General features: G+C 35.4%; 1 protein-coding gene across 1 annotated transcript in view; it reads right to left on the reverse strand.

Moving 5' to 3' along the window:
* The window catches only part of MINDY3 (MINDY lysine 48 deubiquitinase 3), a 49,496-nt gene that overhangs the window by 10,933 nt on the left and 24,996 nt on the right, over positions 1-13,567 (reverse strand). The window contains exon 11 of the mRNA XM_057383279.1: positions 72-144. Within this exon, the coding sequence (XP_057239262.1) occupies positions 72-144 (73 nt within the window). The remainder of the gene's footprint in view (positions 1-71; positions 145-13,567) is intronic.

A 13,567-nucleotide genomic window follows, 5' to 3' on the forward strand; every position in this document is an offset into this window, starting at 1 on the left:
CAACAGTCCTCTCTTAATAAGCACATTTCTATTTTAAAAAATCTTCTTTCAGCATGAAGTACAGCCCTTACCCTCAGGGTCATATGTCTGGAAAACCCTTCTTGCTTGYTCTGAAGGCGCTTCAGGAGCGACAAGGGCCATGTCCTATGGGGTGGATAAAAAAACACAAAGAAAACTTTTAAAATATTCTCACTTCAGATACAGATCACTAAGAAAATATTTAGCCACACAACACCCAGTTGGAACCTAAATTCATGAAAATTTCAATACAACAGAAGAAAAAATAAGGTAATTTGGCAATTTTGCTGACAGTTACATAAAACCATCAAGAACTGTGTTAAAGATTATTCCACAAACCTCTAGACAAATTTTATGCAAGTCTTGTCTTGCAGCTGTTGTGGCACAAAAGCTGATTGGAAACTGCAATTCCAATAATTTGTACTCAAAAGCTCCAAATGGGAAAGTGTACAGAAGAAATTAATTTGGAAGGAGTCCCTTTGTCTTGCTAATCTCTCTCTCAAACAACTCTCTAGGTGAGAACAACTTGAAAATTGCTTGCTTTGCATACTGGAAATATGAATGCTATATATAAATTACTATATACTAAATATACTAAATATAAATTACTATTTTATCATAGTAATGTAATTTTAAGGTTCCATAAATGTGACTTAATTGGAACAAACCCACTTTTTAATGAAAAATTTTCAACTGATTTTATAAATGAATGATAGGTAGAACATTTACAGAAAACCTATATTTTAACAGTGTATCTTCATTTTTACATATGTTCTAAACTCCTTTGAAGTACTTTCAGATAAAAGACCATATTGGCTCAACAGAGTTCCATGAAGTCAAATAATGTATGAAGTGCAATTGTTGGCACATACCCTGTCATAATGAGTAACACTTATTATATGCATATATGAGGTACATACATACACTATGAAATTTTGTAGTATGTGACCAACTCTTCAATAATTTGGAACAGTGTATTAYAGCAAACTAATGCCAATACTTCTCAGTTTAAAATTGATGATGCYCTAGCACACAGAGTTTATTAATAACAAGATGATCAACAATTTCAATATTAAGGATTTAACTCAAAGGTGGGATATTTTAATGGTTGTTTCTTTTTAATGAATTAGCAGCTTACAAAGCCTGAGTAACAAGGAAGAACTCTTTAAAATTTCCAATGGTATGGAAGGATATAACCCAAAGTAACTTCCAATGGCAGAGACATGTCATTTCAAACCACATATTTCTACTTTGGYTTACCAGTATGCAGTTCTTTCCATWCTATCTTAATGTAATCCAAGAATAAAGACTATCATTTGTGTTGTCTTCCCTCCCCACAAATTATGTTGTCAATGTAGTACTTTCCACAGATTCATGCAATGCAAAACAGATTTTTTAAAGCAAGTGTCCCGCAACTACCAACAATTTTTTTGATAGTCCAATTGCAAGTAGTGTGTATTTCTGTTGGCATTTTTTTCCAGGTCCTCAGTTTTTCAGTTCATGTATGTGTACGTGGGAAGAACTTAGAGATGAAGACACTGAATGCGTTACTCAATACTGAAAATTCTCTTTCAACAGAACTTTTTAACATGGTAAAGCCTCCAAATGGTTACATACTAAMATTTTTTATTTACTAAATGTGATTTGCTCTAAGCAAGTAAGTTCAGGAGGAAGCTTAGAGTCTGCCTTAGAGAGATGACCAAAAACCTACTTTTCTTATGTGTAAAATAATTCTAACTTTTCACWGAGACTGTTGTCTTTATTTATAAAAAGTTTAAAATGCAAGATCATACAACCTCTAACTTATAATGTCATTCATTTCCAGTATCCAGATAAACTTTAAAAATTCGAGTAGTCCATAGATTTGTGCCTAGGGGAAAAAAATTCCATAGCTCCTTCATGCAATAAAGCTGAAAATGTGATAAACAACTAACAAAAACATATTTCAGCTGCCCAGGCTGATATTTCACCATACGTGCCAAAATATATTCCCCACCCCAGCCTTATGAATTGTATTTTGATGTAAGCCATGCATTGAAAGTTCCATATAAGGGAATCCTATAAACAGTTAATTACAATAATTATTTCCAATACTAAGTACAACATGTCCCAAAAATCATGTTTCACTCATTGGTTCTTGTGATACACAAACAAGTCATTTTATATTACTTCAAAAAGTTATTCTCATCACTAGTGCCAGTTATTTTAAGATCCCATGTTTACCCTCAGAGGCAAAAAATATTCTTCATAAGTTTTAATGAAAACATTCCAGAAGTTTTCATTGTACAAATCAAAAGCAGAACATAATGGCTAAGCCACACTGAAATCCTGGCTATGAATTTTTACAAAGATCACACCCTGAAAGGCCTATTGCCCTAAAAATGAAATCTGCTTGCATATGAACTGTTTCATGGTTCTACACTACAACTGTTGTGTGATATGTGGAAGAATTACATATTGTAATACTAACTTTCTTCTTAAAAACTTRCCTAGAAACAATACAGAAACTCTGATTATTTAACAATGTTTTAACTTGCTGTAACTTAATCGCATCTGGAGAACCAAAGTTTATTTAATCCAGTCTTGTATTAYAGAGAAAAAATTGTGTTTTTCAATGCTATAATCAGTGGCTTTCAAGGCATCAATTCTTCCAAAATGGCTTCCTAAGAAAACAATGTTGATGSGATCTCTGAAACCGATTCCCATCTCTTCAGCTGACTTCTGAATCCACTGCCCAATTTCAATTTTACAGAGAAAGTAGGTGTCTCACAACTGGTTGAAATTGGATGCCAGGCAGAGCATCTCAGTGCGGACCTGGCTCAAAAAGGAATTTGATTTTATGCTCAGTAAAGTTCCTTTGGAGATTATCTTTTGAAAGAGAAATGACACTTCACACACTACTGATGTACTATGTAACCATATCATTATAATTTGGACATACAGGTCTTTCATACATGATCAGAATGCACTTCAAATTGAATAGTGCTCTGAAATAAGAATGTACAACTTCAGTTCCTCCTGTGGCTGTAATCATTCATTTGCAATTAATCTCCACATCCACTGTGCATATCCCAGATGACACAGAGACCATTTGTCTTCAAAAGGTGAAGCGATCCTGCCACCAAAGCCAGAACTAAAATGCTCTTTACAGCCTGAGACACAACAACCAGCTTAATGAAGAGAAAATAGACCAGAAYGCAGCTTTATTATTTGGGGGCAAAGAGCAGAAGTGCTGTTTGTATCATCACACATACAAATGAGGTTATGCGTCCTAAAGGCATCAGATAGTTTTACATGTAGGGACTGGCTACAAAGTGAACCAAAAAGTAAAATTTAACATAGACTGGAATCAGCTGAGAAGTAGGAAAGCTATCATCACTACAGTTGCAAAAACAGATTCAAAGTCTCGGAGTGATATAAAAATCCAGCTGTTGATTCTCATTAAGATGAAGAAGGCTCAGTAGAACTTGGGCAYAGCTTGAAATTAAGTAACAGCTTTTTTTGTAGGTTTTCCTTGGAGCTACTTATCAAAGCAAGCAAAAAAAAGAATCCTTAAGATCTAATATGGGAGGCCATTATCACCATCATACAAAGAACTGAACAGTTACGGAAAGGTCATAGATCTTGTTTCCTCTCAGGCACTACTGAAGAAGAATTGAGACTGCTGAGGTATGAAGTTACTGATTCTAAAAATACTCACCAATATAGCATCTACTGTCAATTTAGGCAGACAATTATGAAGGGTCTGTCTGGAAAGGGATGGAATTAGAGAATTATGCTGTGGTGACAAAGCAAGTAAAAAGCTAGAGCCCTTACCTACAAAGTCTGTCCTAAAGCATTTGATACAAATGYAGTTTAAAAGAGTATGAGTCTGGCTTTGAACAGAGAGATGGCCAGTGAAGACTAGTTCAAGACTCCTATTCATGTTCATCATCTGCACCAATATTTTGCAGGAGGCACTGTCTCTGTTTACTGTAGTGATGGCAGTGCCCCGCACCAACTGCTTACAATGGTTTTCTTGTGCTGGCCAGTGGAATGTGAGATTGAATGTATTATATTCCCATGAGAGAAAGCACTAAAAAATGCAAAACTGGAACATATCCAAAGAACACTTGAAGAAGTATAAGATTTTTGCCACTTGAGAGCTGCATATGGAAAAGCTGAAGGAAAGGTCCTTGATTTTTCTGTCACTATACAAGAGCTCTGCAGCCACAACTATTACCACTTCAAAATAGCATGCGTGGAAGATCATACATGGTATCCTTCTAAGCCTTGAAGAGGGGCTATGAGTCTACCTGGGATTCAGAAAATGCCAAAATAAAATACTTTTCTTGAGTAAGAGAGCAAAAAGACACAACAGGAAGAAAGCCACCCCCAAATAGCAGAGGTCAGAAAATAAAGTACAAGCCCTGCAGTTTAGACAAGAAAAAGATAGTAGTTTYTTCTGAAAGTGTTCATCAAAAGATAGATGTAGTGGTGATACAATCGTAACAAGCAATTTGTTGCAACAAAGGAGGCAAACTAGCTCTAGCTGCACGCTGTGTTGCAACAGTGAAAGGACTGATTTTACTTCACAGTACCTTGCTGAGAACAGAAGAGAGTTCTAAACAGCAAAGAATGAAAAGCTACATATGGACTACTTAAAATTCGTTTTCATCTTCACCCATAGTACCAGACAGAAGAGAGAGCCTACATGATCCAAGRGTGGGGTGAGGATATGGAGGCAAAGGGAACACAAACCAAAGAGGGAGAATTAGTAACAGAAATCTGAGGACTCTGTCAGCCTATTCATCTGGAAAGCGGGGCTCTTAACATACACTCCAGTAAGTTATAGAAACCACAATACATCCTCCATTCCTGTGGGAGAGGATGGTTTAATAAGGCAGCCAACAAAAAAGCCACAGCATTGCAGTCTTTAAGAAATAAGAGAAACTCAGAAGTACAGTGCATACCTACTTAATAGTTACATTGCCATAGATGGTGGTTGTTCAGTTTAATGCATCACAAGAAGGCAACAATTCATTTGGTAACTCAATAAAAAGTAAGAGCTTCTTCAACACGTTCCTTGCTTTCACAGACAGAGTACAAGAGATTACTGTAAACCAATAAAGATTATGCATATAGTCTTTCTCTTATTCAGTTACTAGCTWGTTTTTTTCATCAACAGGGTCTTTGTTTTGAAAGCAGAAAGATTACTGGAATTACAAACCAGGAGTCAGCAAATTTGAGTTTACTGGAATTCTTATCTAATAACTAAATTACATACTACCCTTCAGTCACAGGCTTAATCGGAAAGGACAGCTTTTCAAATTATATTCCCACAGTTTTTTTTCTTTGGAAGACAGAATGCATTGCTATACAAATATGAAACTTTGTTCCTAARAGGAATCAAGCTGGAAGAAGACATATTCCATGCTTTATGACTTTAAAAACCTACAMAATCAAATTGACTCAAAATGAACTTCAGCTTCTATTATTATGCTACCCTTTTTCCACATTAAAAAAATTAATATCTGTATTTAAATAATATTTCTACATCTAATACCACTTCAACCTATAAGACATGTGCTGATTGCTATACAATGCAACTCTAAGTATTCACATACTATTTCTAGTTGGGAATCACAATAAGGAGGCAGGAAATGAACAAGTATGTCAAGAACTTTTGAAAGCAAAATTTAAAACCAGTGAAGATGTACTGCAGAAATTTAAATCTTCCTAAATACAGTTCTCGCAGTACTGAAAGCTGCACTTAATGTTGGAAACCAGCTTACAGTATTCAGTTTCCCACTTAAACCATGTAATTCTCTCTTGGGATGATGAAAACCCTGGKGTTTGCTTCAATCCAGAATGATGAAATATTTTTGAAAATAGACTGGATTAATYCTTTTATAACTCAAATATGACAAGTGTTTTTACAAGACGATTTTCAGCCTGGTTAATTAATCTAACAGTAATATTTTATGGCTTTTCATGTGAAATGTACAAGTTCTATGAAGCAATGAAGAAAAAAAAAAGTACATTAATAATGGCATGTAATCCACTACTATTTAGTTTTGTTTAGTAGTATTTYGGGAAATCTTTATATGCATACGTTGCTGCATGTACAGAAAAAAATCGAATACTGTGAATACTGAATATTCACAGACATCACAGTTTCACATATTATAAAAAATGTATTGCTGTTTATGTTCATATTTGAAGCATATTATTTCAGGTAGCTAATTCCAACAGTAGCAGAATAGAGCAATTAGCTTCTATAAAAAGCAGTATGTTTATTCTTTTAATGAATACAAAACTTGTGACATTTTTCTCATTGAAGTTGTACTGTACATTAAAGCCCATCTCACCTCATTCCAACTGCATGAACTTTCTTAACTAAACATAGGCAGTGACTGAGCTTTTTCTCTAAAAACACCTGCGCTCTCTTTGAGTGACAACTTTGGTGCCCCTCTGTAACAGATATTTTTAAAGTACATAAAGAAGATAACCCAAACTATCAACTGGTAGAGGAAAATGGCACTGAACTCCCTGTAATACAAAGAGAAAACAGATTTCATATGTTTCTCATGTAAACCAAACCAACACTGGAAAAAATGCATCTAAATATTGAAATGAGGTTACTACAGTTTTAGAAACAAAAATATATTATTCACAAAGCTAATCACATGTAACTTCTTAAGTTATGTAAGAGGAGAAAGACAGAAAATGAAGGCAACATCTAAAGTATCATTAAATGTGCTTCACCTTTGCTAGGAGTTCAAAGCTTTCTCCTCCACAGAAAATCCCTGTCCCTRCCTTTTCTTTGTATTTGCACCTTTCCACATTTAGACTTCCAATTCATTCATTCCCATATGCTAACCTGAGAGCGTATTATCAAAAGAGAGCTGCCTTATCAAAAGAGATCGAAGGTGTTATTCTGCATGCAATGAAGCTATCGGTATAAAAGGAGTAAATAAAGGGATGAAAGACTTGCTTTTCAATACTTAAAAAAAAGAAAACGGTTAGAAATTGGTTGTTAAATATCTTCGTGATCACACTTGGATTAAATCAGATGCTGTATATAGATTGTTCCTATGCTCCCAGGGATTCCACAGCTATCACATGTATCAAGGTGCTGCGGAACAAATGAAACTACAACCCGAACTGATTCCACCCACTGATAAAATCACCTGAAGTATCCTGATAAAGATTCTCTACACAAGTTCAGCCCGTCATGTCACACATTTATCAGGCAGTTGGTGAGTTTTGCAAAAAGCAGAACTTGGCATGAAGTTTCAGAAGAGGACTACAGCAGTTACTATTTTAAAGTGTATTTTTATTACTAAAGCATATGTTGTCATGTTGGCAGTCTCATTTACTGTTTTTAGTTCTTGCATCTATCCCAGTAGGGTTTGGGAATATGGGAATAAAGAAGGCTGAACATAGAATAAAAAAATATGYCAGCCTCCACTTCTAAGGATACATGGTGCCCTGCTCAGAAAGAACATCTGGTCTTCAGATATTTTGGAGGAAAAACATGCAGAGAGAAAAATGGCCACAAAATAATTTCCCTGTTGTTTAACCCAAGAACACTTCACTTAAAAATATCTTTAATAGGCGTTCAATAACTATATTTAAAACTCTCTGCTTCCCAAGTTCTGTAATACATTGACTATAGGACATTTTCTCAGGAAGAAAAATTGTAAGGGGAAGAATGATTCCTCAGATTCAATCAGAACATGTATTTGTGACACATAAGCAAGGATTAACAGCCGTTCAAAGAGACATATTTTCTCAAACAGAAGACAYGACAGGCAGATAATCAATTCATAAACTGGAACTACCATTGTGTTACATGGTGAGCACTAGATTCACAATTCTAAGTCTTAGTTGACCGGTATCATTATCTGGTATTAAAAATATGCAGTTAGCGACTACAATTAAGAGATAAAATAGAAAGGAGGGTGGTTTGTGAAGCAAAGAATGGATGGTTTGAGTCTGGCACAATCAAGGTTTATGATTTCTACCTCTTACCTCATGTAAAGGTACATGGCATATGTGAAAAAGTTGTTCATTTTACTTGCCTTCTCTTCATTGTGATACTACAAGCATATTAACTTCCATATTTTGGGAGATGGTTTAGCTTCTTAGGAAAAAAACTCCAAAGAAATGACTCAAAATCTCCCTTTCAAAATTCCATTTCTGTGAACTAAGCATTAACTCATTCACAGCCTGGAAATAATCAGACACTGGAAGGATTCCAAGTTATGYCTTATAATATTCCACAGCAATGATCACAGAAGGAAGGTGTCCGTGAATCAGTTGTGCGAAAACATACTTATAAACAATACCTAGTTTCAGAACACTACCAGCAGACTGCAATAGCTGCAACCATAACATGCCAAATGCAGAATCAAGTGGTAACTGTTAATGCATTGCATGAGGTGGATATGCCCGGTGACGAGAAGGAAAAAAGAAGTAACACAATACACAAGAGCACATTATATAACAAAAGGTATGTTTAAGAAAACTTCAGGTGAGTTCTCAAAAGATGGCTGTATACTATTGCACTGCTATATGAGCAACAGCATCAACAATACTTTGTTATTTAATACAGCTGAAAATGAAACAATTCTGGCAGAATTAAGTGGGACTTGTCTGTGGAAAGGCTAGGCTACCCAACTAGAGGAAGAAGCAAATGATGGAGGAAAAAGCCATCAGTAATTTGCTTTTCACTTGATTTATGATTAAAACCACCATTTTAAAATGCAGCATTTTGTTAAATAATCATTGACTGATATTTAAATACTCCAATACTATTAAAAAACTCTATCAATTCCTTRATTGTATTTTAATGATGAGCCAGTATGTCTATTAATCCAAATTTCAAAGCCAGAATTATTTACTCATCATTGGATGACTCAGGCCCAATGTCCTTGCTATTGTATCAAAAATATAGCTGGAACCAACATTGGTTTCATACCTAAAAGGGATACAGAATGATAAAAATTCTCATCCTTGGTTTCTATACAGTAACTTTACTTTCAGAATTTGACAAGAGTGACTTATAAATGATAAAACTGCATTTAGCAATTTCTTTGATGTCTTTACTATTTGCAAACCATTCTGCATATACTATCAAAAAGAATGAAACAACAAAAATGTGTTTCTTTAAAAATGAGTCTTTCCTTTGGTAGGCTAATGTACATGCAAACTAGATGTTGCTCGTGTCTTCCTCCTCCTTCCAAAGACAGGAGGCTGCGATTCCTTCTAGATGCTAGTAAGTTCTCCTATGAGATAGAACCCAGTTTATTACCTTCCAGCTCCCAATTTCAGTTTATGTATAAAGGACATACATTCTAATACGAGGAAAGGGAAAACATACTCTTCAGGACTACTGACTACAAATAGGCAGTCAATGACCCACCTTTTCTATATTGCTCAGTGCATTTTTCACAGCAGGTGTTTCACATATTGACTACTACAAGCTTTCCACCAAACGCAGAGCTYGCTCATGTTCAATGTATGTATCAAGATATTGCCAAACTATTGTCTCAAGGAGATGACTACAGAGACTTCATAAATCACAATGCTACAGATTTGTTATCTTTAGTTAAGATAAGCCACCATGACTATGGGTAAATTGATGTTAAGAACTGGTGTCATTAGAAACAAATTTGCCACCACACCCTGTTGCAACACATGTAGTCTCTTTTATGAGAACGAAAAATGTAGACAAAACCTTAAAGTTACGTGATAAATGCTGGTGTGAAAATCATTGACATAAATGTGAAAAGCACAAGTTCTCCCATAGAAGACCTTTCAAATAAATAATAAACAAACTGTCCAGAAGYGTCTGTTCACAAGAAGGACCACACATCTGTAGTAGGAACAAATTCATTTACAAGTAAAATCAGAGTAGACYCACAAAGAACAGAATAAGGTTTCACAGTTAAGCTCTGTGATGTCACTAAGCTAGAGGAGGGTAGAACCTGTCAAAATTATTTTATTTTGAGGCATGCCCTGCCAACAATGAGACCTCAAAGCTAGCCTTTCTACTAGCAAACTCATTTGGAATTGCTTATGAACTTATGAACCGCTGTGTTATTCAGAACAACTTAAATTCATTTAGCAATAGCATTTATGCTACAAATCGTAAGCCAACCAGTAACTTCAATCCTTTTTGGGAGCCCACAGTTCCCACAGGAAAAACCCTCCTTAACATTCATTTTAAAAAGCCATCTCTTCCTGCAAAAGGACCTCTTAAATTAACAGTCAATAGAAATATTTGAAGATTCAATGCTGATTTAGTCAGGGGAGACCCAATGTCAAAAACTGAGCAGTATCTGCCTCCYGGCTCTTAAACAGCACATAGAAAATGAACCCTACTTTAGCCCAGGAATGATTTCTGAGTTGCCTCACACATCTCTATCTTTTCCATTACGTGTGCAGAYTGTTCCAACTAGAACCAATTCCACTTACTCCTGAAAACTAAAGACCCTCAATCCACATGCTCTGTAAACATTTCCTGAAGTGGAATCTTCAAAATGTGATTTTAATTTCTTCTCGGATGAGGACACACGTTTTCAAAATTTAATTACCTGCATTCACTGGTCATGGGAGCAAATAACAAAAGGAAGTGCATAGATATTTTTCACTATCTTTACAAAGTAGAAGAGTTCTTAACTTAAAACATATACATAGGTTACTTTTGTAGAAACCAAAGTTATTAACRCATACTAACAGTGATTAAATTTTTACATATTCATCTTTTCTTTCATGACCACTGGCAATCTCTGTTGGTGTTCTGAGCTTAAATGCTGTACCAAGTAACACACCCCTGAGCCCAGTTCTGGTAGACACCACTGACCCAAATTTAGACTCTGCTATAGCAGTGTCAGTGTTTGCCGAAGTGCCCCTCAGTTGAACTCTGATGAAAAAGATTGTTTAGGAAGAGAAGTGAATGTTCTTTATTCTGAGAGACAATTCTATCAAGGAAGCAGAAGAAAGGCCCTGAGAATATGTAGAACAGGTTACYGTGATCAAAGTCAGAAAAATAAAAAAATGTAATCTGAAACCAATGTGGTTCCAGGAAACCAGGACAGGACGTTTTCTTTCAAAAGCAGTAATTTGTAACTTATTTGGATCTCTCAGACAGGAGGTTTCTTTGCTTATCTGACTCTTCAAGTCTAGAAATGCTGCAAGCTGTAACTAAAAACGGATAGCCAATCCTGTTGTAGCCTGTGTGCTCCAAGACCTAGAAACAAACTAAGGGAATTATTAAAAACCTTACATAGCTGAAGTGTCCCCAGTTTCAATCACCTGAAGCCATCARACATTCATTCCATGCTGTCTTTTCTCTTTCAAAGAGTCTAAATGCAAATTTCTACACAGATTTGCATGACAGTAGCGAATATTTAAAAAGTACCTATTAACCTTCTGCTGTTCTTTCTATTCTTTGTATTGGAACATTTTGTTATATTCTGCATAACATTTCAACTTGTTGGTATTCTTTCATACAGTGTCAGACCACACTTTGACACTCCTACAAGTTCTGAATTGTCTCAGCTTGTCATAACATCCTATGTTACAAGTATCATGGAAATAATTAAGAAGTACCCGTACAACATTTCATCCAGAACATCACAGCCTTATTTAGAGCTGCACCATTTCCATTTCCTCTTAACCCTACAATATCAGAGAAAAAAAAWACAAAAAKACTGCAATGGTAAAGCTGATTTTTAGAGGACATTTACAACACCACATATTTGCCTTCACCCTGTCTGACAGAGCATACAGGGAAACTCAGTGTGTCAGATGAAAGCTTCCTTGTTTGCTTTTGTTGGACTGAAGCCACTTGAAAGCTTTCTTATTCACTGAGAGGAAGAGTGGGCAGGGAGAGGCAGATATGATGGTTGCTTAGATTTAGTAGCCTATGAACAATCTACATACTCACTTTTTCAGGCAAAATCTACCTTGTTGCAAATGCACAGTCCATGACCACTGAGAGTAATAGCCATAYCTATTTCAGAAAATGTTAAATTTGGACTGCTGAGCATTAAGCAGCTTTCTGACTTCACACACACAATGTTGTGAAGAGAAATAATATTATGGTATTACTTATAGTTCCTTGCTAGGATTTGTGTCCTCCCCCAAATCATTCACAAAAGTTTTTCCAACTCTGACAAACATAAACATCACAGTTCTGAGGAACTATTTAGGTAATACAGATGTTTTCATGTCCTTTCTGACTTCATAATGTACTCCTCTGCAGAACATGACAGTCTACCTTAGAAATGAATTTATGAGGTTTCATTTGAGATATTTCCAGGTTCTGKTTTTTTTCCACAAGATTTAACTACAAATAATTATTTGGCTCATGACATGTTGGCTAAGTAACAGACAACAAAACTATGGGTATTGTCTTCAATGAAATGTGCTTCAATCAAAATTACTGTTTCAAAGAAGAAATCAGCTATTTCTCTCTATTTCCAAATCTCTGTACTAAATTGAGGCTAATAACTTTCTGAATATATAAAGAAATGCTGTGACGATGAAGATGTGGACATGAAGACCATGCAGATAGAATTCTTTTACATTCTTTTAGTAATGGGAGAAACTATAGATTTCTCTTAAGACTAGGAATTAACTCAAACTGTCTCTGTTTAAGGCTATTTCAAGCAGCAGCAGTTACCAGAGAGCTTAAGCCCAATTACATACTTTAGTTAATTTATTTTCATTTTAAGCTATGCAACCTTTAGCCAAAGACACTGTGCTGCATTTTGCTCATTAAAATCCACTGAAAATATACAAAGTTTTAAAATGGCAGCTATGAACAGGTTTATTTATTTTACAAAATAAAACATTTCTCACAGCTACAAAAGAATGGTCCACATTCAGAGTAGTGCAAATATATTCTGGCAGAGAGCAATTAAAGTCTATAATATTTAAATCAAAATATTCTGAGATAGAAAAGTGTGGTGGTTTATCGTTCATTCCACTGATAGGAGAACAATGTTTATCATTCATCAAATGTAAAAAATCTGAGTCAAACATCCGAGTACTGAAGAACAGCAGCCAGCTTTCTTTAAGTAGGGCAGTATGCAGAATTTGAGTAAAACCTTTGCTTGTTAAACCTCCATGCACAAGGCAAGTCCTGAAGAGAGCCTAATCTTTCCATTCTAATTGTTTACAGCAACAGTAGCCTAGGAAGATTGCCTTTTTTAGGTTCCTAGACCAAATTACTCAGCTAATGACAAAAGTGACTACTGTTCTGCTTAATAATTGCCTAACATTATTCTATTTACAAAAAAAAAGGCTTTATGCTCCTGTATGATATATGCAGCTTGAAAGAATTAAAATGTACTTGGCTTTTTTAACTTAATCTGCACTGCTTTTGGTTCATTTTTCTCTTTCCATTCTGAAAATTTCTCTCTCAAACTCACCATCAAACTAGAAGCTCCTCAGTATCAAACACCTTCTACACAACTACACRTGCTATTTTAACAACTTGCTGCTTAACTATTGGCAATGAATTCAACTTTTGTCCTGTAGTTTTTGGCAGGGA

Source organism: Malurus melanocephalus, unplaced genomic scaffold (assembly GCF_030028575.1).
Source record: "Malurus melanocephalus ecotype Western Australia unplaced genomic scaffold, MMel_1.1 scaffold_14, whole genome shotgun sequence".
Lineage (NCBI taxonomy): Eukaryota > Metazoa > Chordata > Aves > Passeriformes > Maluridae > Malurus > Malurus melanocephalus.